This window comes from Denticeps clupeoides, chromosome 11 (assembly GCF_900700375.1).
Source record: "Denticeps clupeoides chromosome 11, fDenClu1.1, whole genome shotgun sequence".
NCBI classification, from domain to species: Eukaryota; Metazoa; Chordata; class Actinopteri; order Clupeiformes; family Denticipitidae; genus Denticeps; species Denticeps clupeoides.
Genome location: NC_041717.1, coordinates 5,424,896 through 5,450,204, shown reverse-complemented (window position 1 = coordinate 5,450,204; position 25,309 = coordinate 5,424,896). Strand labels below are relative to the sequence as shown.

The following is a 25,309-nucleotide window of genomic DNA, read 5'->3' as shown; positions in this document are numbered from 1 at the left end:
ATAGACTGGTCCAGGCCACCCCCCCCACCTGCATCCCCTCTCAGACTGCTTCAAGTTGAAGTGCCCCCCACGAAGCCAGCCCTATGCTTCACAATTACTGTAATACTTATGTTTTACTATTAATATGCTGTATGTGTTATAAAGTTTTATAACATGCGTTATAAGACTGTGTAAGAAAATGTTAAAATGCTCGTGACAAATAATGGGTCTCAAATGTTTTATTTAGTAATGTAATGTAAAAAACATACAAATCAACCCAAGATGAAAGTATGTACACTTTAAAAGTCCTTATTAAATCTTAAATTGAAATATGAAAAAAATAATATTAGTAATAACAAAAGAAGTGCTTGACATTTTAGTACAATTATTGTCCTCATGGTCCTAAACTAGCGTTTAGGACCTCCTCGTCCTTTCCCTGCTGGCCCAGGGTGGGGTCCTTGGGCATTCCCAGGCAGAGGTCCCTTTGGTCCGGGTGGACGGGTCACAACAGCCTTAGGATTGGGTGCAGCCAGTGACACATCCTTCTGTAAGCTCACTCCCTTCGCATTGGCTGAGGAACCGGGCTTTCCTGTCACCTTTGGAGATTTGCTGCTGACGGACTCATTTGTTTCTGATAAATGGAGAGGAAAGTGTGAATTTACAGAACTTTTTTTGGATGCCATGTGTGTGTGTTGAAGCAAACATGTACCTTGGACTTCTTCTGCAGAAGGAGGCGGGATCAGAGACTTGTTTGGAAGAAGATCTTCAAGATCTTTCATCACCTGGTTTGTACTGTCCTTATTATTCCTTCGGTTCTTCTCCTCATCTCTTTGCTGCAATAACCATAAATCTCATTTCAATTCAACACATGTTTCCATAACTACAAAACACTAGAAGGTCACAAGCTCAAACTCAAACCAATCACAAACAAATATTCCTTACCATCTGCATTTTCTTCTTCAGTTCATTGTTGGCATTCTGGTAGGCCTTTGAAACTGAGTTCAGGTAGTAGATGGCCAACCTGACAAAGGAGGAGAAGGAACATGTTGGATTCAACAGGGAAACATTAATGTATCAGGTTGTTGCTTGTGGTTTAAGAATTTTTTTTCTGTAATACCAGACAACAACAGTGCATAGTTAATATGTTTTTCAAATACTTGTTTTTCAAATTCTTGAATTTATAGGCCCTGCTCTCAAGCATGCAATAGTCATTATTGTTACAAAAAATGTTGGATGAAAAGTCATCCAAATCAAAACCAGCCCTAAATTGCAAAGTTCTTGTATTAAAGTCTACCTTTCTCATTACAGCTAATCCTGTGTTTCTTTATTATCTTTATTATACTACAATACTCTATGATTATTTGGCAACCCCCCAAAACCCATCCCATGGCCAGTTTAGGAGGTGGGAGACGTTCCTCTGTTCGATTCAGGATGATAGGATGAAATTCAGTCACACTGAACATGATGTCACTGCAGTTTTGTGTAGTGTCTACAGTTCTAAGGGTGAACTAGATGTACAGATAAGCGTAACCGTGTGTCCACGTTCCGTGTGACTCACTGTCAGCAGGGCAGATGAGACACTAGGGAAAAGGCTTTCTTACATGCTTAGGTGTGCAGCTGAGATGTATGCAGACATGATGGTTGCTGAAACAAGCCTTTTAATGACCTGGGAACCATGTACTACTGCGTTCACTTGCCAGTCACCAGACCCGAAACCAAGGCATTAGGTTTGTCCTGTGTCCCATCAGGTGAGTCCAGCCATCTATTTCACATCTGTGGAGACTGTATGGAACAACAGTCTACACTGTCCTCCAGCTAGAGTCTGTGGAGTCAGATATTTTTGGAGCAGGGAGGGGTACGGGGCAGAGGAATGCTTCTGCATTCCTAAATGGGACATCCTGGATCTAGCACACATACTACAGCTCCATGACACTCAAACAGGTCTCCCAGGGACATGAGTGCCACAGATGGGCTGAATCCAGGATGATCGACCCTCAAAATGATATCAGATTATAAGAACTGTGCCCACCTTCCCAAACCAGGATTGTCACGACTTAACTATTGAGCAAGATTGTGCCACTGCTGTTTTAAAGCGTTCATTCTGGCCTGTCCTTGGCCTTGGGATCTTAGACATTGGACTGAACTTGATCTCTTGAGTTGCCTTTTGGGTTCTGGTTGCCATACATTGGACTGAACTTGATCTCATGAGTTGCCTTTTGGGTTTTGGTTGCCATACATTGGACTGAACTTGATCTCATGATGCTGCACAAATGTTTTCCCTTCTTTCCTTCCTAGCTTCTGTAATAAAACTGCTTTTTAGGTGTAATTAGCACTTGCAGCTGTGGTCATTTTGACCTCTGAATAATGAACATACAACTAGTGATGCTGGTTGTATAGTAGTGCTTGTAGTAGATGCTAGTAGTAATTTTTTTGAATTCATTGTTAATTAATGATTAAATAGTTATTTGTTTATTTGCTATTATACCTTTGATGCCCAACCTGCTGATGACAAGGCTAATGAAAACTACTGTCTCAATACTCACACCATCAGTAGCACTGCTGGTATGATGAGTCCTGGGTTTGAAACATAGCCAAAGATGGTCCCCATGAATGAAGGCAGGTCCCTGTCTATTGTTTCAATGATCACATCATACATCCTTTCTTTCCCACTGTGAAGACAATGACATTGCATAACGTGGTATCATGTCTTTAGTAATACAGAGCTCTTGGATTAGGTAGAGTCCATTCCTAAATTTCCCATGCAATTTTCTTTAAGTAGCTTAACTACATTTCCATTAAGCCCTGATGTGTCCTGCTTCAACAAGGAAGTGGAGTGGTGGCAGTTTAAAAAAATATCATATTGTTGGTTTCCCAAACCAACAGGTATATAATATTGGAAGTTGTTTTTAGTTTTTATCTAGATAACAAATATAAGATGGAATGACTGGACAACAATATATATGTTAATTTAACTTCTGTGAAAAGTTAGGACAGCATGGCAGTAACTGTTTGATATAAATATATGAAAAAGAACATTAAGGATAATTATTATTGACATAAATGGTTTCCACCATGCTCTCAATTATGGTTAGCTGCAGTTTCCCCCATTGACATGATAATCCTGCTAATTTGTCCCAAAACTTTATTTAGAGACTTTAGGAATACTTGATTATTCAACATGATTACATTAGATATCTGGTAAAAAAAAACATTTTACGAATGTGTTTTAAAATGTAGTCCCATAAAAGAAATATATATTATAAAGATAAACAACTGACATCATACCTGAAAGGACCACAGTCAAAGGAGGGTGACAGGGTCATGATGGTGTATATCACGGGCATGAGGCTGAGGAAGAGTACCAGTAGCAGCAGACCCATGTAGAAGTTGTTTGAGCGCGAGGCTTTGAAGACCCGGCGGTGAGGAACGTTGCAGCTCATCACAGCCCAGCACTGGTAGTACATGGAGGAGAGCAGGCGAAGCACATTGATCCCAACCAGGCCTGGAGCATAGAATGCACCCATCCTGAAACACAAACACGCAGATATAATGAGGCTGAGGACAAAGACCTGTGTGTAAGGACTGCAGAAATGAAAACATTATAACATTGCGCTTTCTCACCAGATCATCCCCTGGTTGAAGATGAGTCCAAGCACATTCCCACTGATGTCAAACTCTGCGTATGATGGCTACAAACGCAAAGAAAGCGGTAGTTTTATCAAATTGCTTGCATGCCCACCCTTCTCTTTTTCCACATCTCTTTGTCTCTCTGTAATTAACAGGTCACAATGGTGTCTTGCGTCTCTTTATCTCTGCCGGGTATCACCTATCGTGACACGTCATGGTGTCACGTTAGCTTTCACCATGCTCCACAGTAACTGAAAACCTGGGCCAGCTGAAGCATGATTTATTGTTTACTTTTGCAAAGTGAGCAATATTGTCAACAACAATCTTTGACTTCTAACATCTCACGTTTCCATGCCATTCATTATTAATTATGCTACTCATGCAGTAGGTGCTTTCTATATATCCAGAAAATGTTTCATTTGATGAACTTACAAATCCAGCCTCTAAATCCCAGCACCAGCAGTAGTTGAGGAAGCGTACGGCAATGGCTCGAAGGAAGTCACCAATCAGGATGGTGAGATATGACACTTGAATGTCTGATACAGTAAGCCTCATAAATTCCTGTGGAAAATAATATTTAGTAGCTTGGAACATTTGGAAGAGAATAGCAATTTGCCAAGAAAAAAAATATTTTCAAATCAATAGTAAATGATCAATTAGTATAGTACAGTTTATGTGTCATTAGGCTACTTCAACCCTATTCATTTAGTAATTGCTATTAATAACTACACTCACTATGCCAACACTGGTCTCCCAACAGGGTCCTCTAATGGCATCTGCAGGGTCGATGTGTGGTGGTGGCAGCTCAGTGGTGTTGTGGAAAGCTGTGTAATTTGCATAGTATTCCTTTAGTGCCCACTCAGTGGCATTTTTGATGGACTTCTCTCGCTCAAGCTGCATGTGAACACACAGAAACAGACAAATTGCGAAAAACCTTCCTCAGGTTTCATGTACATAGAACTTATTAGTCAGTGGCAAGTAGATTTATAACACATATCGTTTTGTACCTTGCCTTGAACTTCATCAAACAGTGCAAAAAGGAACGTGTAAAGATTCCCCAGGAACAGAGCAAATATCCTCCCCAGCTGCCACTTCAGAGCAATACGAGGATGATAGTCCTCCAGCTCAGCAATGGTCTCAAACAATGGGGGACACACCAGGCCCAGCAGTGACATTACAAATTCCACCTGTCAGAAAACTCGTCTGTTAACATACAAAAATGTATACATTGATCTTGTGTGCAGAACACAGTTCTTTCACTTCAGATTGGTCAAGATTCCCACATGAGGTCACTCCCCCTTTTCTCCTGTTCTCATGCCATGTGGTAGCACATGACCAGCAATGTCATCCAATAGATAACAACATGCAAGTATCTGAAAGGTGTCCTCATCCCCAGCAGTGAGTCCTATACAGTGAATGAGTGAAAGATTGAGCATTTTAGGTACAGCTCACATCTCTGTGTGATCCCAGCGTCGTGAGCTTGGGATCACACTCAATGTGTTCCTGAGTATTGTTCCTGGCTAAACTACCTCTGTGAATTCCCTGCTGTCTCTTCCTGAATCCTTCTCTAGTGCTCCAGTGCATGATTTGCCTCAGTGGCTACAAATGGCGGTGTGCGAATATGGTATTGTGTGCTTATTTCCACACATTAAATACATTCTGTGCCACAAATACATTTCTGAATGACAAAACCAACTTACACCTTGTTGCATTTTGTACATAGTAAGATAAGCCCCTCTCACATTTTGAGAGAAGTCGTTACTTTATTCCACACACAGTATGACATTCATTTCTGGTGCCCCATACAATAATTTTTTTTTTGTTGTTGGATGCATGTGTTGTTGGAGGCATGTGAAACACCACCAGAGATTGACCATCAAACAAATCAAACGCAGACTGACCTCATTTTTATCAAACCAACTCAACTCTTCATCATCCATTTGTGCAAAGTCCTGGGACCTTCTGACCACATAGTAGATGAGGTAGCCACTTCCTGCCAGGCTGCAGAGGATTAGCAAGTTGGCCAGAATCCGAAGAAACCGACGCAGGTGTACATTTTCATCTTTCTGGTTCATCTGCTCATCAACTATAGACTCCTACAGGTTCAAAAACACAGTTCAGTACAGGCCTGTATGTTGTCAGTAGGTCTAAAGAAACAATGAGTGAACAACGAATTTGGACGTTCTACAATTTAAACCTTGAAGCTAGTGGTGATGGAGGCATATTTGTTGTCGGCTGTCTCTGGGTTCCCGATGAGGTAATCCCAACTGGTGAACAACTTCCAGCTGAAGATAAAGGCCCCATCTTCTGCTCCATCTCCCCCTTCATTGGCATTCCTTGCCATTCTAAAGGAACATACCAGCATTGAATGGTCCCAAATTTACAGTAACAGCGGAGGAGGTTAGCATGTGATTGACAAATTGGGTCACATTAGAAGATGGGTTAAAGTCTTTATGTATGAATGAGATGTATCTCACAAAGTATATATAAGTGGCTGCTCGGTATAACATTTCTGTTAATTTCTATAGATGCTATAGTGAGTAATTATATAAGTATATTCTTGATTAGAAATACAAACCTTGTATGTGCCTGCAACTGTACCATACATGCCCAACGGATACCATTTCACGTCATTGGTCAGTTCATTCATTAAAGATGAGCCCTGCTATTCATTTTAACAGCCCAAGCGTGCAGTTCTTACAGTTTGGGTGTTCAAAAAAAACTAAATTACTCACGTTCTTGTGACAACCATGAGACTGTAGCCAAATATTCCAAAGCCAACAAGGAGGTAAGACAATGGCAGGCGGAACTTCAGCAGGCCTATTGTCCGCTTGTTATTGTAGTAGCCGTAGAACAGAATAGAGTATTTACAATAGCCCTGTAAAAGAAATGAGGACGCCGTTAAAAACAATGACCACTGTCAATTCTGGAGATAGAATGTATGGTTAAGTGCTAAGAAGAGTGCATGACTTTTCAGAGAGACACAGAAAAATTTCCTCACACCAAAGTCAAAGAGAACAGAGAAGTCCATAGCGCGAGCCTGCTCTGATCTGGGTACAGTCTTGCGGGGTATGGATCCATAAGGAAGGCCCATCAGGACCTTAAAGAATCAAAAACAAAACAACTTTGAGCTCTACTTTGTCAGACTGTTACTATATTAGTACTCTTTGTATACATGTTCTCATCACTGTAGCTTAAGTGTATTTACTTCAGGAATCACAACTAGCCCGAACATAAATCCGAAGAGAACGAGGTTCAGGCCGTACATCCATCTCAGGAAAATGAAGTACGAGGCCACAGATGATCCAAAGTGACCTTTACAAGACACAACATATTGTTAAAATATCTCAAGGCTTGTGTCGCACAGGTGGCATACGCAGATTTTGTCCAAAGTTACACACTCTCAACTTCTTTAATCTTCCTCTCCCAGGGAATGCAGGCCGTCTTGAAGTTGTCAAAGTCTCTGTTGAATTTGATCAATTTCTGGAACATACAAGGAAAACTAAGGATTGTCCCCAATGACGATGACATAAAAACTGTACAAATAGTATAATTAGAATGTATTTTTTACCTTGGCCATCATAACTTTGTAAGCGTAGAGTCTCCTCCCTTTTCCTTTCCCCAAGGCTCCCTCAAACTTCTCCACAAATAGCTGTGCATCCCTGATTATGAAAAAAAAAAAAAAAACATGATTAAGTAAGGAAAAGTGGTGCTAACACATGCAGAAATATGAAATTTGACAAAATAAGAGAAAATACACAAGTAGATGAAAGTTTGGCATATTTACTTGTGCATGCAGGAAGTGAAACTGACAGGCATTAGACACTAACCTCCGACACCGTGAGTGACGGTCAGGCTTGCTGACATAGCAACAGCGTGTCACCTGCCTTGGTCCGTTACTCAAAACTCACCTGTAACCTACGCCAGGTCACTGTTCTGAGGCACAAAGCACACAACCCAAATACGTCTAATACGCCTGCCGCAGCTCTCAGGTGTAATGCTAAAGGTCCAGCATCTTGTGTTTCTCTGTAGTTGTCCTGGGATTACTGTCGGTTAGGTTACGGCCTGTTCCGGTGGCGTTAATTAAGTAGTGCATTAAAAAGCAACACTTTCTTCGTTTTCCAGTCATCTAAAAATCCTCTACACTGCAAAAATGGCAGGTCTTTTGTCATGCATATTTTAAATATTGGCAGGTGTCTGCCTGGAACAGTGAGCGAGTTCAAATGTGGTCAGTGTCACGTCATGACCCGAGCGCAGACAAAATTTCTTTCTGCAGAGTGGCCAGGAAAAAAAAAAAAACATTAATATTAATGCGAAAAGTGGCGCATGATTAGTTAGGGCTAAGGTAAAGGTTACAGTTAAGGTTAATGTATTCACCATTAACCATTCACTGGCCACTCAGATAGCACTTTTCTCATGCATATTGATGAGTTTTCTCCAGCCACCCAGCAAAAAGAACATATGCCAAATGGCCACCTCTTTTCACCAGGTCATTTCCAACTTCTAGAATGTGTTCCTTATTATCCAAGTTTGCTTTTTTTCTTATCGATACCAGTCTCAGTTCATTCTCGTATGATCAAATGAGTGCAAAGCATCACAAGCATCATTTTGTCACAGATCAGATCACTATTTATATCGGATAAAAAGTAGACTAAAAAGTAATAAAAAGCTTGCACTTACTTGCTCATGCATTTCATCCAATGCTTACAGTCACCCCAAACATGACTCAAAATGATAATATTAAACATTACGTCATCTGCTATTTCATTTGCCTTTCAGGGGATTCACGTTTGCTTACATTTCTCAAGGGTTATATAAGGCAAGCCACAACCTATCAATCATCAGTGTATCAAACTGAAGATTAGAAAGTTGCTCTCCCCATTCCTGCTACGCCTGTGAAACAATGCAATGCTCTGTAGGCTTTGTGAAATGCACTCAGACCCAATCTTCCTGGGATTTGAAAAGAAGATCATTTTAATGTGGCAATTATTTGACCAATTAATGCCCTCTGAACATAATGCTTAACTGATCCACATTTTCTTAATGAATTTATATGTCCTGTGTAATCCATATGAATCATGCATGGACTACGTTGCATAACACCACTACTGCGTGGTGTCAGCCTCCACCACATGTTCATGATCCTGTTCTGTGCACCAATTTATTTTGGTTTGTGCTATTAGTCTTCTATTTTTTGTGTGTGTTTTTGTTCTCTTTTCAGTTCTAGTGTTCACTAAAACATGCACAAAGGCAGATAAAGAGGAGCAGGCAAAAGCGCTAAGAACACAAAGATACAAAAATAACAGAAGAAAAAAGGGATAGGTGAAATCATTGAAAATATTTTTTTGTAGGATTTTTTTTCTGCAAATGAAAAGCAAGCTTAAATTGACAGCAACCCATGAGTTTAATCAAGCAAACAAAAATGAAAAAAGCTCATGCTAGGTACAGCACATTAGCAGATAAAGTCATGACAAGGTTTAATCACACAGTCACAGGCCGGCAGGAATTTATGAGGAGGACACGTGTGGTGCATGGGGAGAAGCCATTTTTACTTTAGGCTCTGGAGCCTCCGCCTCATGCGCCAGGGCTTGTTCCTCAGTGTGGCAATCAGCTTCTTTTTCTCCTCCACCTCCTCCTTCAGCCGTGCCATCTCCCCCTCCGACATCGACTCCTCCTCAGAATCGCTTCCAGATGAAGAGCTGCCAGTAGAGAAAGCACCACAGAGCACAGGCAGACGGTCAGCCTGGCCACTGGCCAGCCGGGAGAGGAAACTACATGAGAGCAATCCTCTGTAAATCAGGAATGACCCTGTTGTCAGGAGTAGAATTTGGATACTGGTGAGAGGAAGCCGTACTGAAGCAGCCAGACGCACTTCCCATCCCACTGGGTGGAAGGCATAGGAATTTGACTCAACATCCACAGAAAAAGCCAACAGCAACAGTCAGACAGCCAAATAAATACATTCATAAAAGCAACAAATACTTCACAAAAAATTCACACCAAACAATTGTTTTCAGATCACATGCAATAAACATGCAGTGAAATATATAGTATCAAGTGCATTGAATTTACCCTGAAATTTGATAAAAATGTGACAATAAAAAAATTGAGGTAGACTGTTAAATCGTTCACATTTGGTGGTCAGCAGTGTTGGGGTACTTGCAATGGCTTGCAGGTAGTTCAAGAAAAATGTATGTTTACACAGGCATTAATATAGTTATTTGCCATTTTTGTAGTAAACTAATGAAGATAAAGTGATGTGGATCTGTTGCAACTCAGTGTTCCATCTAATGCACCTACTTTCTCCATAGTCGCCATTTAATCTATTCACATAAAGATGATCATGTTTTCAAGGTATAAATTGCAATAAACTTTGAGTAGTGTTTTGCTGACTTGTAACATATTTGCATATTGTAATGTTCTATCATTTTGAATCACATGCATGAAGAAGCTTCGGCTACTTTTTAATAGCAACTTTGGTTATCCAAACTTTAATTCCTCCTTGGCTAGCTTGCTGTAGTTTTGTGACGACTGCAAAACTACCTTCCCCAACACTGGTAGTCTGAATCTAATCTTATCTAGACAGTCAAGAGCATTATTTCAAGCCATTACCACAACAAGCTCAACAGGACATATCTGCATTCCATATAAATATGTGAGGACGCATACAGCCTCAAACCCGGCATGCTGATAACATGCAGTATGCAATCAGAGAATACTGCACCTGCTGTATTTCCCCTTTGCCTTTGATTTTTTGTCTTTATCTTTGCCTGACGCCTTGGAACCTTTCTTATCCTTGTTTTGCTCTTCCTTTTCCTTCTTGGATGTTGCTTTTCCACCTTTCTTTTTGTTGCCCCGCTCCTCTTCACTCTCATCGTCACTGTCCTCATGCTTGGCCGAAGCCTTCTTTTTACCCGCCGCCGCTTTCACGTTTCTTTTGCGCCCCTTCGGCTCTTCCTCACTCTCCTCTCCGCTCTCCTCGTCCCTGGCTGCCTTCTTCTTTCCTTTCCTCCTCCTTGGAGCTTCGTCTTCTTCCTCGCTCTCCTCCTCGGTGGCTACCTGCTTCCCTTTCCGTGCCGGCGATCGATCATTTGGCTTCTTTTTTGCTCTGGCCCTCCTGTTCAAGTCGTCTAGGAAGTTCACACAAAACAGGTCGAAAGGAGTGAAATCTACAGCACACACAACTACAGACAATCTGAGATCATGTGTTCCTGTTCATCCAAGAATACTCCCAAGGGTTGGCAAGAGCATGGCACCAAAAATGAAAAGACCAGAAGTAGTCAAAATTCAATCTGATTAATCATTCATCTGCTTGATTACACAACCCAGGACTCACCATCACTACCACTGTCCATCACAGCATCAATGTCCATTCCCACTAGAGCACAAAGACATTTTACAAAATGTTGGACCACATTAGTGCACAAAACCTCACAAAAACAAAAAAAAAAACACACACACTTTTGCATAATTTTTCATAGTATTATGATTAAAATAAAAAAAATAAAATACATTTTAAAAAATGTGCACACTTGAGCTTTTATTTATCCTACAATTTACCTTTAAGGTTTCAAAATACATAATTACATGTAGACAAAATACAAATAAACATGGATATAGGAACAGAAAATAGCGACTAACCGTCCTCTATGTTTATCGCAACATCTTTCTTTCGTGGCATCTTGCTGCTGAGCCGCAGCCGCCAAGCAGAACAGGAGAGGCTCTAATCCGCAAGAGGGTGACACGCCTGGGTAAGGAAAGTTCTCCCTCACCCTGCCGGGCGTAAGAAAGGTATCTCCTTGACAACGGCACATGATATTGCTGAAGAGATGGCAATCTAGCTCTCGCAGTGACAAGCAAAAACACTACAAAGGGCATGTCAATCAAAAGGTAAAATGATCTTTGCACAATAAAGCATTCATAGCAATGCATGTCCAAAAAAAACCCCTAAATAACACAAAAATAAGCAGAAGCCATTCGCTTTGAGCAAATGGACTTATGTGAAATGCCTGCTGGACTATAGCTCAGTGAACGCACTAGCTGTAACGTCATAGCCTCTTATGTGTGGAGAAATGGCTAACAAGTTATTCAGGGTAAGAGCAGAGGTCTGTGCTTTCCTGAAGAGCGCATCTTCTATTAAGACAGGGAGTAATCAAGTCTGACACACGAGATGACATCAGACCACGACGAGCAGATGCCAGTGCCGTTTGGCAGCAAAAACACCCGATCGGATTCTTGCTTAAGCCTTGTTGCCTCTTCAAGTATTGCTGGAGTACTTTAAACCAGTAATCTGACTTGAACACTGGCACGTAATTGGATTTTGGGATAAGAGTTCAAACTCAGGTGTGAGGACCTTTCAGCAAGGACCTTTCACATGCCCAAATCCTATCTTACCCAATCCCAGAGTTGCAGTGAACATCATCTGAATGAGACCAAACACGCCTTGACTGGGCAGCATCTCACTTTTACAACAAATTCATTGACCATCAAGCAAGCGATCAGAATCAGAACATCCTGCTCTCCCCATTCCTGCTACGCCTGTGAAACTATGCAATGTGTAAAAACGTGGCTAAATGGATTTTTGACAGTTCTTTCCTATACATGACACTGCCAGCAAGAGGAAACAGCAAGGACAAAACATGGAATGCAGTCACTTTAATTCAGCTTTACTTTTCAGATCTCCTCTGTTAATTAACTTACACCAAGGCACAATCAATTTGGATATGTGGACATACAAGTCCTGGCGTGATAAATAATTGAAAAGGAGCCGGAAACAAGATTACTAGGCTAGCTTGACTGTAAAGTGTTCCCGGAATTATGTGGGCATGAAACTGAACTCCTGCTGCTTGCATCTTCACCCCTCCATCAGCCTATCCTGTCCCAAAGGACACTGCCACTGCTAAAAGCGTTGTCCAGCAGGCCTATTTTTGGTGCTGCAACGTCATATGATGCCTTTAGTGGCTCATTTGCTTAAGTGGTTATTCGTTGCAGCTTTTTTCAGCAATCATTATGTGGAATAAGAATATCTTCATATTTAACCAAGCATTAGACTAAGGGTAAGCCATAGCAGCCATCACATCACCAGAATTCTTTGTTGTGATCATTACATGTATTTTTTTTATTAATGACATGTATTGTACTTCACATTGCCCAGTAATTGAGAAGTACCCATTTTTGGTGAATACTGACATATTTTTCATGCAACTGAAAACCATAACCGAATGTGTTAATATTGTAGCAGGTACAAGTTGGACCTCATATTGCCCTCAGAGAGCCATGAAGACTTGTCTATATGTTTGGTCCACCACAGTGCGCTAAAAAAAGCCCATGTGCTGCAGATCATCCAGCTGCTTGTTTATAATAAATAAATAAATTAAGTTAAGGACTTCCTGTGCCTTAGTGCCTCAGATGACTCAAGTAAATATTTAATGACAAGCTGGTCATTAATACTGAACAAGCATTTGAAAAGTTAATGAAACTGATGTGCCAACATTGTAATGAATAAATGTCAGGTGAACATGCATGTTTTTCAGGGGACGACAGGTGATTTTGTGCGAGGAGACAGTGCTGTCCTGAATGTGGTGTTGGGGACGAGGCAAAGAGGCACCTGAGAACTCTAGCTGAAATGAAGGCATCTAATGAACCGTGCGAAAGGAAATTGTGCATTTACTGTGAGACCATCGCCAACAATGGTGTACTGAAGCTGTGCCAAATCTGTGCCAGAATCAATCTCCCCCCCCCAGGACACTCAACACCCGTGGGGTTTGAGAACACAGCATTTGGAAATGACACCTAACACTCACACTGGCGTACAGCGATTTGGTAATATGGGTAGGACGATAAAGCGATGAAGCACTCAGTCAAGAAGCCAATCTGATGCAGTCAGAGTGAAGGCGCTTTTATCAGGGCGTGCATGCGCTGATTGGATTTGGTTGGTGACGCCATGTTTGACGTGTAAGTTCATGTTCATGGCCAGATTTGCACACCCTTCTTATGCATCCTTACATATATGATTGAGGTTACTCGCTCAAAACTATTTATTTCTGAAGGGCACAAAGGTTAAAGGGTTGTAAGTTCATACTGTTACAAACCACCTTGGAGTAGATCACGGGATATCCAAGGTCACATGGTTTACAGGTGGTCATTCGTTACATAGATATGATATGAAATATGTTTTACATGTGGTGCTGTCATCAAAAGACACAATTTAAAAAAAAATCTTAAAATAAAGATGAATTATTCGTCTGAATTTGTCCTCTTTTAACCTCTGGGATAACTTGAGAAGACATTTCTCCTTTGTGACTCGGTGATAAGAATCATGGGTGAGATAGGGTGACATACTGTGCTCCATCGAAGCCATTCAGATGCGATTAGACTCATGGTGGCACACAAGTTGTGTTATTAAAGTTGTCATGTGAGATGTAAGTGGACCAAGCCAAAATCCACAACAAGAACAAAAAAATAATCAGCAAAAGTGGTTTTCCATGCAGTGTCATTTTTCAGTAAATTCCAAAATTGGACCGTAGTTACACATTTTCTCTTATGGAACCTACATGTGCATATTCCATGATACCATCCCTTTTTTTCTCCCACAGCCTCGTTTATTGTAAACCGCTGATGTATGTGAGTCTGTTTAGTCCCTTTTCTACATTGTCATTGTAGTTTTAAACTGGAGGTCCTCTGCATCCTGAGACTTGGCTGGTGCGGGTTACCTGGCAGGTACCCGTGTGTTGCAGGGTTTCTCTGAGCAGGTGGTGGTCTTGTGCTTGGATTATGGAGGTCAGCAGGTCCACATTGTCTTTTTACTGCTGCACTCTGTCTCGTGCATGTGGTGACATGCTGGTTCTGTCCTCTCTCACCTTTAAAAACAATATTAAAACAATCCTATTACTTCTGATTGGGTTGAAAAAATGTATTCAAAAGGTAATTATAGTGGCTATATGGCTATATGTTCTAAAAGGTAATAAATAATGAGGAAATCACACTGGGATCATTTTAGTTCTCTCATTTGGGTACCATGTTTAATTCTTACATCCCCATGTGTCCATTTCTTTCTTTGATGCATTGTTGTTGATTTGGTGCCACTGTTGTTCTGATGCGGAATTTCTGGCCTCCTCTGGGTCACTCGCTTTCAGCGCTGCCCTCTTGTTCTTCTTTTTATTCTCCTCATTTTGCTGAGAAAAAATAAGCAGTGTGCATCATTTAGACAGTGATGGCTTATATTGTGCAAATAATAATTTTAATTCGTATTAGTAGGATGTCATAATTTTTTGTTTTTTTTAAATGATAGTGTTACATTGTCACCAAGATCATCAAACCGTGCAGATAATAAAATGCGCATTTACCGCCACCTCATGGACTACTTGCGTCACTACAGAGGATTCACAGGACAGTAGAGAGAAATTGCTTCAGAACTTACTGCTTGAAGTTTCTTCTTGAGTTCAGCGTTGGCTTTCTTGTATGTTTTAGATGTAGACTGCAGGTAATATATTGCTAAACTAAAGGAAATTAATGTAGGAACAAAATTAGCATTCCTTTTTAAATGCATTACTTTGGATCATTTGATTGATTTAGTAACATATTACAAGTTCATATCACAGAGCAGTGATTATAAATATATTAACACACCATAATTATCTACTCTGCATTAAACTGTGTTTCTAAGCATAAATGTACACATAACTTGCTATTTTTAACAAGGAAACCTCATGGAGAACACACCTCTCTCCACATCATGCTGATATATTCCACTTACACCATGAGTAAAAGGAAGGGCAGGACCAGGCCGGGATTGGATGCATAGCTGAATACCTTTCCAAACCAGGCTGGAAAATCCATCTCCAGAGTCTCCTGGATCACATCAAACATCCGATTTTTCCCACTGCAGTCCAGACACAGGAGTTTGAAAACCACATCAGTGAAAGTTTTGGTCATAACATGTTTCTTATCTGTTCTCCCCTGCATACAGTAGAGCACACCAGGTGAAAAGAGTAAAAGTCTATCACTTGAAAATTGCTAGCATTTTAGACACAATTTAATGTGCATTTTTTTAACAGAAGAGCTATAAAATAATGTTCCCAGGCCTGGCAACTTACATTACAAAGGCATAATATTCTTAATTAGATAAACATTTCACAAAAAAAAAATTGAGTTGCCACATCAAGCCTAACAGCACATTATGACCGTGGCACATATGTTCACTAGTACCACATTCACTAGTTGACCAATCTGAATGCTCGAAATAAAGATTTGTTAACTGACATACCCTATGGTTATGGAGAATTAAAAGCACAGAGAAGGGAGGGTAATTGTGGAAAATAATATTGACCTGAGAGATTGTATATGAATAAGAATGATTATTTCATTACAGCCAACTATTAGCCATCCAGGTCTATTGTATAGGGTGGAAAATATTCATGATATGAAAGTGATATATTCTTTACCTGAAAGGACCACAGTCGAAAGATGGGGGGATGGAAACGATGGTGTAGATGGCTGGCAGTGTAGAGAGAAAAAGAATGACCAGTAGCATGGCCATGTAGAAGTTATTGGATCCAGAGGCTTTGAAAACCCTCTCCTGAGGCACATTGCAGCACATAACCGCCCAGCACTGCAGGTACATGGAGACATGAAGCCTCAGAACATTCAGAGCTGGCAAACAGGGGGCGTAAAATGCCCCCATCCTGACAGAGAGAAATGGAGGGACCACAACAAAATGTGTTAACTGTATCAAACATGCAGTTCATAGATTCATTGTAAGTTTCAGTCTCTTTCATGCACACAGTACAGTCATGGCCAAAAATACTGGTTTTCACAAAGTTTGCTGCTCCTGCTTTTATTATGGCAATTTGTATGTACAGTACAGGCCAAAAGTTTGGACGCACCTTCTCATTCAATGTTTTCTTCATTTTCATGACCATTTACGTTGGTAGATTATCACTGAAGGCATCAAAACTATGAATGAACACATGTGGAGTTATGTACTTAATGAAAAAAGGTGAAATAAGTGCTTAATGGCTTCAGGGCGCCCAAGAAAGTCCAGCAAGCACCAGGACCATCTCCTACATTATCTAGCTGTGGAATCGGGGTGCCAGCTGTACAGAGGTTGCTCAGGAATGGAAGCAGGCAGGTGTGGGGGCATCTACATGCACAGTGAGGTGAAGACTTGGCCCGGTGTCAAGAAGGGCAGGAAAGAAGCCACTTCTCTCCAAGAAAAACATCAAGGACAGACTGATATTCTGCAAAAAGTACAGTATTGGACTGCTGAGGACTGGGCTCAAGTCATTTTGTCATATTGACTCTTTGCATAAACATGATATAATTGGCAATAAAAGCATTTAAAATTTATAAGATGCTTGTAATTATACTTTAATTATACTAAGTACACCTTAGAAACAACAGACAAAAAGATCTAAAGACATTGAAGCAGCAAACTTAGAATTACAGTGTTGCTGTAATTCTCAAAACCTTTGGCCCTGACTGTATGTGGTATGTGTATTATGTATAATTAATTTCATACAAGTGACGCTTACCAGATCATTCCCTGGTTGAAAATCAAGCCAAGAACATTTCCACTGACATCAAACTCAGAATAGGATGGCTATTATGAAAGGCAGCAAATATTTTTAACAATCTGAAAAATGTCATATCAAAAATCCATGTTGAAAACGTTACAAGACATTGCGTAAATGTTTTGCTTGGAAACTCACAAAGCCATACTCCAAGTCCCAGCACCAGCAGTAGTTGAAGAATCGCACCATCACAGCGCGAAGGAAGTCTCCAATCAGAAGGGTTATGTAGGTTGTCATGGTGTCGGATATGATGAGTCTAACGAATTCCTGTCCACAACCAAAGTGTAAAAAAGGGCTATGAATTCCTGCCCATTAGGACTGTCTAATTTAGTCAAGCTAAGAGACACAATAGGATGCCATTACCTGACCAACCATGGTTTCCCAGCAGGGTCCTCGAGGGACGTCAGCTGGGTCAGCAGTGATGGGGGGAGCCGTACTGTTCTCTGCCAGAGTCCCGTTATGCAGATTAGCCATCCACACAGTCATGTTTAACTTCACGGTCTCCTCCTCCTTCCTCTAAAATAACACCATGAAATGAAATGGGGTCTGCTGACACACACATATCATGGAGACCATGATGGACACGAATTGTAGAACTCACTTTGAGGTTAATCTCATCCATGAGTGCTATGATGAAGGTGTAAAGGTTCCCTAAGAAAAGGGCAAAGATGCGTCCTAGCTGCCACTGCAGAGCAATGCGTGGATGGTAGTTCTCCAGATTACTTATGACGTCAAACAGCATGGGGCAGAACATGCCCAGCAGAGACATGACCATGTTAACCTGAAATATTAATAACATTAATAATCTATTATATTAATAATAAAAAATGTCTGCTGAGACGAACTGGCAAAGAATGTTACACATCAGTAAGTGCTGTGCTGGGCTCCCTACTAATGCAGGATTTCACTCATGTTCCAATTGCACACTAATGCTTTATGGAAGTAAACACAGATCTGCCATAACACTAACACCACCCATCCAGTATTAAGTAGGTCCCTTTTGCCAGCCCTAACTTGTCAAAGATGGGCATGGACATGGACTCCAAAAGTCCTACTTTTACATTTTTTCATTTACAGCATTTATCAGACACCATTATCCAGAGCAACAAACAATCAGTAGGTTTCTTCCCCCTGGAGACGCTCAGATTAAGTGTCCAGGGAACATAATGGTAGTAAGTGAACATGTGACTTTGTAGTCTTTTGGTGTCTTACCCACTAGGCTACTACCACCCTCCAAAGGTATACTGTGGTATCTGGAACCAAGTCCTCAGTAGCAGTTCCTACAAGTCCTGTAAATTGTAAGGCGATGCCTCCACAGATTGTTCCAGGGATTCTCCAGATCAGAATGATTTGGAGGCCAAGTCAAAAACTCAAACTTCTTGTGTTCCTCAAACCATTCTTGAACCATTCATGCAGTGTGTCAGGGTGCATTGCGTTATCCATGAAGGGCTGTACGCAGTCAGCAAAATACTTTGGGTAGGCGGTAAGTGTCAAAGTAACATCACATAAATGCAAGACTCAGGTTTTCTCAGCAGAACCGTGAGCAAAGCATCACTCGACCTCCTCTGGCTTGCCATCTTTCAAACAGAGCTTCTTAATGCCATGTCTTCTGCACCAATGCACACACACACCTAGTAATCCCCATGCTGCAAAAAAGTCATGCTTGATGCGAGCCAGCCTGCGCTCCAATTTTTGTAGATGACGTGACCGAGCTGTCTAGGCATCACACTCTTGTCAATGTCAGTCAAATGCTTACAGTTCCTCATTTATTTTCTACTTCCACCGTAAAAATGTTCACTTTCTGCCTAATATATCCACCAACTGCCAGGTGCCATTGTAACAAGATGTTGCAATGTTATTAACTTAATCTGTCAGTGGTGCTAATGTTATTGCTCATCAGTGTTTAATCTGTATATTATCATATAACCTGTAAACATAGCATATTGTGCAGTATTTTGTATTGTATTTATATTTTGTATTGTATTTTGTGAGTGACACCAACATCTGAAACAGAATTTTTCACGTAGTGAACTAAATGAAATCTAAATATTAAACCTAAACATTTATGCACAACATAAACCAACATTAGCCTGTCAATGTAACCCTGTTTAGGTTGTTGAAACTCCATTTATACTTACAAATATACAGGGTGGGACATTTATATGGATACACTTTAATAAAAATGGGAATGGTTGGTGATATCAACGTCCTGTTTGTGGCACATTAGTATATGTGAGGGGGCAAATTTGTCAAGATGGGTGGTGACCATAGTGGCCATTTTGAAGTCAGTCATCTTGGATCCAACTTTTGTTTTTTCAATAGGAAGAGGGTCATGTGATACATCATATTTATTGGTCATTTCAGAAGAAAATTGGTTTTAATGTAACTTAATTCTTTCATGAGTTATTTACAAGTTCCTGACCACTTATAAAATGTGTTCAATGTCACCAACCATTCCCATTTTATTAAGGTGTATCTATATAAATGGCCCACTCCGTACTTGTGTAATCTACTAAGTCATTATGAAACATGAAAGAAATCGCACTTCATTTCTTTCCCACCAGCCATAGTTCTCCAGTCCCTCAAGAGCAAACTTCTGAGACCTTCTCACGACAAAGTAAATAAGATATCCACTTCCTGCCAGGCAACAGAGCACCAGGAAGTTGGCCAAAACCCTGAAGAACCGGGTCAGGTGAATGTTGTCGTCCTTTCTGCTCTCCTGCTCCTCAACAATAGCCTCCTGTAAATAATTGTGAATAGGATGACTGAAACCAAACACAGAACAATCATTTGGTTATTCACTAAATGTCAGGCACAGTCTTATGCCAAGTCTGTTTCATGAACCTGGAGTGAAGTGAAAGTAATTGCTGATCCTCCATTTGCCCTTTTTCTTAAAATGTTATTTGCAACAGCATGGTCAAATGGATAGCCAGCTGTTTATAATTTTAATAAAACATTAGCTACAATAAATCTGTGTCTTACAGCATATACTAAATACAATGAATTATGGGTAAATGAATGGCTGACAATACAATTCATTCCAAAAATCAAGAACATTTATCCACTTATATTTTTGTAAAGTTTTTTAAGTTTTTTTCTGACTCGCAGGCTTCCACCACCCCAGAAAAACTCAGAAACAGACAAGGAAGAGGTAGGCTTCCTCGAATCCCCGAACCGCCAAGGTGCCACTGAGATGCCCACACACACTGCTCAAGAGTGTGATGGGTGATGGTTAATTGCAGAGGACACATTTCGTTGTGTCACCTTGTGCTGTGCCCATGGGCCAATGCTTCCTCCTGTGCCTCCTCACCCAAGTCTTCCCCCATCTCTTGCCTGTTCACGTCAGCCCAAGCACCCATGCACTTCGAACCCCAGTCCCCCAACATCTTCATCCTCCTCTGTCCCATCTGCTCATGCACCCCCTGGCCTTCCCCATGACAACATTATATTCCTCTACAGTCTGTACTGCCAATACAAAAGACATACTTAAAAAATTGTTGCAAATTTTCATTGTTCATTATTATCTCTTAGACACACATACGCACCTTGAAACTCGTTGTAATGGAGGCAAACTTGTTGTCTGCAGTTTCTGGATTTCCAATGAGGTAATCCCAGCTCGTGAACATCTTCCAGCTGAAGTTGAAGTTGGTGTCATCCCCTCCTCCCTGCTCATTAGCATTCCTGGCCATTCTATGGTAATGACAAGAGAGATTCTAGCATGACGCTGTGAGATTGATTTTTCCTTCATCCATCTGACAGAAGCCCAGACTAATGGGGCTCTTTGTTTCATATGAGATTATATTTTATTTTAGTGATGTGAAAAATAAAAAAATGCAGAATACTCACGTTCTGATAACCACCATGTAGCTGTAGGCCACTGTGCCAACACCGACCAAGAAGTATGACAGAGGCATGCGAAACTTGAGCCATCCTATAGCCCGCTGACTGTTGTAGTAACCATAAAAGAGTACGGAGTACTTGGCATATCCCTTTAGGAGAAATGATTGGTTCCAAGATTTCAACTGACAGAACAGTCCATTGGGGTTAAGGTGTGGATTTTGGAGGAAGCTGGCAGACGCCTCTCTCACCCCAAAGTCCCACAACACAGCAAAATCCATTGCACTTGCTTGCTCCGCTCTGGGGACAGTTTTTCTTGGCATGCTCCCATACGGCTTCCCCATCAGTGCCTGTGAAGTTTGAAGAAGGCCCATTTTTAATTAAGCAATTTCAAATGAAAAATGTTTGAATATTGATATTTGCATCAATACATTTACAAGTATTGCCAAGTATTTAGAAGTATTGGCATTTGATGTTTCTGTAACCCCAAAAAATTACAAAACATCCTGACTTTGTCATTTCATCATTGACTATAAGATTTAGCCTGGATTACTGATTTCTTACCTCAGGCACCATGACCAGGCCAAATGTCAGGCCAAATAGAATCATATTAATTCCATACATCCATCTCAAAAATATGAAGTATGAGGCAACTGATGATCCAAAATGACCTGTGTAGAACAATGTATAATATGCTTTTATGACTACAACAATCTGAACATTTCACGGCTAATTCGACAGTAAACATGAAGTCTAACTGTGACTGAAACTTAAAAGAATTAGAATTCTTACTTTCTATGTCTTTAATCTTCATCTCCCATGGTATACATGCCGTCTTGAAGTTTTCAAAGTCACGCTGGAACTTCATCCATCTCTGACATTGTAACAAATAGAGTCAAAAAGTCACTAAGGACATATGCCCTACGTTTCTAAAAATGTTTGTAATTCAGTGATCAATGCCCACCTTTAACATCATGACCTTGTAAGCATATAGCTTCTTTGCTTTTCCCTTGCCAAGAGCACCTTCAAATTTTTCCAGAAAATCATGTGATTCCCTGAATCAGAAAAAAAAACGATATGTAAGTGTAAAAAAAAATTTTTTGGCCACCATGGGGTCTCAGTACTTTAACGTCTGCAGTTTCTTCAACATAGGCCACGGTTTCCCCCTCAGTATGGTGATGAGCTTCTTCTTCTCATCGACTGCCTCCTTCAACTTCTCCAGCTCCTCCGGGGTCAGCGCTGTCACCTTCCACTCCTCCTCTTCGCTCGATTCCTTTTCTGATGATGAGTCTTCTGACTCAGAGCTGTAGAGAAAATATATTTACTGTTTAATGCACTCACCATATAGGTTGGTGCTTAGATGCACATGATAACAACTAACCTGCTCTCAACTTGCACCTTGGCTCTTTTCTTCTTCTTTGGAGGTCCCTCAGGCGTCATTTGCTTGGTGGCGTTAGCATTTTCTTCATCCACTTGGGGTCTTCTTTTTTTCTTTTGTTTTGTGATATAACCTTCACCTTCTGCCTCCTCAGTCAGCAGTTTCTTAGTCTTTTTGTTCTTTCTGTTCTTCTTTTGTTTGGAAATCTGCTCCCCTCCTTTATCCTCATCGTCTATATTCCTTTTTCCTCTTTGTTTACTATGACTTCTCTTCCGTTTCTTATTCTCAGTTTTCTGCTCCGTTGTTTTGTGTATTTCCAGCTTTCTCTTAGTATCTCGTTCCTTTGCCTTTGGGTTTCTTTCATTCTTCACTTCTCTAACTCTGTCCTCAGTGAAGTCTGCATAAAAAGTAATTGATACAGTTTATGTTTTATAGACATACACCCACCCACAGCTTGGTTCGCTAGATATACCTAATTTAACAGTGTACAATTACAGGCTGTTAGCCACCTGTTGTCATGCACAGTCAACCACACACTACCCCATTCATGGTGTATATGACCACTGCTGACCAAACATTGTCATGGTACGGGAGCATTCTCGACACTGCACTTTGGTATTGGGAGATCAGTGATGTGATCTTGACACATCATTGTCACTGCTGGATAAAGGGTGGTCCATCTCCGCGAAACATCAAAAATGTTAAATTAACATGGTCAAATTTTTAAATTAAATGTACTCTTGTAAGGGGCATGGCAAAAGGTACACACTAATTCAACAAGGGTAATTTAATACAAAATAGATATGGCACAGAAATACAGAATGAGAGGACAAAGACAAGACACGGCCAGGATACATTTATACACATAATAACAGATGAACACAATCAGGTAATCAGGGGCACAATATGGTGAACGTGAAACTCCGGTCTGGAACATGGAACCAGAGCACCCAGAAATGTCAAGTCTTGACAATTTTACACCATATAAATTTTAGTTTTTTAAATGTCTGACTGCAGTTTATTGATTTTCCAGTTCCTCTGAAGTTTTGAGTGTGAGTATTGTGCTACACCATAACTGTACACCACAATTTGATACAGTATTTTCTTATCAATAGATCAGCAGCTACTTCTTCTTGTAACGGACAGGGTTGTGTTAACATGGTAGGTTAAAATGAGCCATTGCTGCACTACAGCATGAAAAGGTTTTAGATACAATCAAAATAAGGTTTTTACTTACCAGCATCCACTTCAATGCTCACTGAAACAGAAATAAAGTAATACAGTTTATACATCATTTGAACAGTCCTGTAGAACCTTATTTAAAGGTTCACAATTTTAATGGGGAATTTGACCCAAAAATAGACTTGTCACATTGATATACAGTAACCAATATTATCACAGGAGAAAACTCCTTTAATCCTCCTTCATAGTCCATTGCATTTTATCACAAGCAGCCATCTGGTTAGGACGTGAGGACACATAAAGAGATATCAGTCAGAACATCAGCCAACTCTCCCAGACGGGCATGTTCATTTGCTTGTGTAACCAATCCTGTTTGTGATACAAGGGTCATTACTCGCACTACTGCACAAAGGGGTACAAATAATATGAGGCATTCTGTCATTTCAGACTGAAAGGAGGGTTGGCTGACTAACTTAATTTGTAAAAAAAAAGTGCAATTTGATTGTTGGAAATGTATAAGAACATTTTGCTGTTTGAGCTGTAATTACAAAAGCATTTACATTTATATGTCTTGAAACAATTATATTATATTATATTATATTATATTATATTATATTATATTATATTATATTATATTATATTATATTATTGAAAAGGTACAATAAACAATTGCAGAACTCTTGGTAATATAATAGAACAAATAGCAATATCAAACAAACAATGGTGAATTTACATTATATATTGAATTAAAATGGCTTACCATCACTTTCTGAAGCAACAAGCTTGTGTCGAGGCATCTTGCCCTCCGGTGGTCCAGCAGCAGAGTGAAGCGGTCAAGCCCAACCCAACGCTGACCCCAGGCCCAGCAGGTGATGAGCACCTCGCATGAGGAGTTCACTTTTTAAGCTGCCATTCAGCAACCCAGCACAGGAACAATAACACACCGAAACTCTAGCCACTCGATTTCTCTTCCTTTAATTATTCAGCACAATTATAACTCACTCTTTTTTAGGGGATTGGGGGGAAGGGGGGCACAGAGCTAAAAAGGGACAATGTTCAAAGGTCTCTAAAGCATTTGAGAGATTTTAAGAGTGTGTGTCAGTTGCAGTTTGAACTCATTGATTATGTATTCGGATATAGTGCATAAAAACTAAACCAAAAAATGCAATTGGGCTTGTAATTACCTGGTCACTGCTTTTGATGTGCTTAAAATAAATTTAGTGTGCAGTGGTGCAGAGGTTAGTCAAACATGAAATAAAGACATGGCAAAAAAACATTTGGGACATAAATCTGTTCTAAACAATTAAACAACCTGGTCCCTCCATTTCTGAAGGTAAAAGGAAGATATTCATCTAGACTCTTCTCCGTCTTGGCCCCTCGTGGTGGAATGAACTTCCCCTTGAGGTCAGAGTAGCTCACTCATAGAGCACTTTCAAACGGCACATCCAGACCTTCCAATTTAGAGAATATTTAGATTAACTTGTAACCTTGTGACTTATGTATAGAAACTACAACAGAGTGAATAAAAAGATTGTATTCATAGTTGGGGGTTCTAAGGAACTAGAATTGATTACTTCATTGATGGTAACATGAAAGCATGTTGTAAGTTGCTCTGGATAAGGGCGTCTGTCAAATGCCTTAAATGTAAATGTAATACCTGGTAATAATATTTACAATATTTGGTTGCACGTTGCATGCTTGCAATGCTGCATGGGACCACAGTCACACAACATAT

The 25,309-nt window shown here is 40.3% G+C and overlaps 2 protein-coding genes across 3 annotated transcripts; both read right to left on the bottom strand.

The window, feature by feature from the left end:
* Positions 1–291: 291 nt before the first annotated feature.
* Positions 292–11,391, bottom strand: tmc2b (transmembrane channel-like 2b). 2 transcript variants are annotated; one of them, XM_028995597.1, is made up of 20 exons: positions 11,248–11,391; positions 10,943–10,984; positions 10,331–10,736; positions 9,159–9,305; positions 7,178–7,268; positions 7,008–7,089; positions 6,815–6,921; positions 6,608–6,706; positions 6,342–6,484; positions 5,804–5,951; positions 5,508–5,702; positions 4,614–4,793; positions 4,342–4,500; positions 4,039–4,167; positions 3,601–3,668; positions 3,265–3,504; positions 2,523–2,648; positions 922–1,000; positions 689–812; positions 292–610 (listed from the first exon to the last, which is right to left on the bottom strand). In XM_028995597.1, exons 1-20 carry the CDS (start codon positions 11,285–11,287, stop codon positions 387–389), a joined length of 2,829 nt encoding a protein of 942 aa, XP_028851430.1. In that variant the 5' UTR covers positions 11,288–11,391; the 3' UTR covers positions 292–386. The 2 variants fall into 2 exon arrangements, with proteins under 2 accessions (XP_028851430.1, XP_028851431.1); XM_028995598.1 differs by lacking the exon at positions 10,943–10,984.
* Positions 11,392–14,248: 2,857 nt separating this feature from the next.
* Positions 14,249–24,371, bottom strand: tmc1 (transmembrane channel-like 1). The gene is made up of 20 exons (XM_028996335.1): positions 24,335–24,371; positions 23,630–23,650; positions 22,396–22,789; positions 22,139–22,318; positions 21,979–22,069; positions 21,807–21,888; positions 21,579–21,685; positions 21,266–21,364; positions 21,024–21,166; positions 20,723–20,867; positions 19,723–19,917; positions 17,779–17,958; positions 17,541–17,693; positions 17,316–17,444; positions 17,139–17,206; positions 16,050–16,289; positions 15,362–15,487; positions 15,026–15,104; positions 14,639–14,780; positions 14,249–14,465 (listed from the first exon to the last, which is right to left on the bottom strand). The coding sequence occupies exons 1-20, from the start codon at positions 24,369–24,371 to the stop codon at positions 14,260–14,262; spliced, it is 2,817 nt and encodes a 938-aa protein (XP_028852168.1). The 3' UTR covers positions 14,249–14,259.
* Positions 24,372–25,309: the final 938 nt, after the last annotated feature.

Excerpts from the sequence above, each read along its gene's own strand:
- tmc2b (XM_028995597.1), bottom strand. The coding sequence starts at position 11,287 with ATGCCACGAAAGAAAGATGTTGCGATAAACATAGAGGACG. Across the intron at positions 10,737-10,942 it reads GATGGACAGTGGTAGTGATG|ACGACTTGAACAGGAGGGCC; the intron begins GTGAGTCCTGGG and ends TGAACTTCCTAG. Across the intron at positions 1,001-2,522 it reads CCAGCAGTGCTACTGATGGT|GTTGGCCATCTACTACCTGA; the intron begins GTGAGTATTGAG and ends CTCCTTTGTCAG.
- tmc1 (XM_028996335.1), bottom strand. The coding sequence starts at position 24,371 with ATGCCTCGACACAAGCTTGTTGCTTCAGAAAGTGATG. Across the intron at positions 22,319-22,395 it reads AAGGTGCAAGTTGAGAGCAG|CTCTGAGTCAGAAGACTCAT; the intron begins GTTAGTTGTTAT and ends TTTTCTCTACAG. Across the intron at positions 14,466-14,638 it reads AGAAATGGACACATGGGGAT|GTGAGAGAGGACAGAACCAG; the intron begins GTAAGAATTAAA and ends TTGTTTTTAAAG.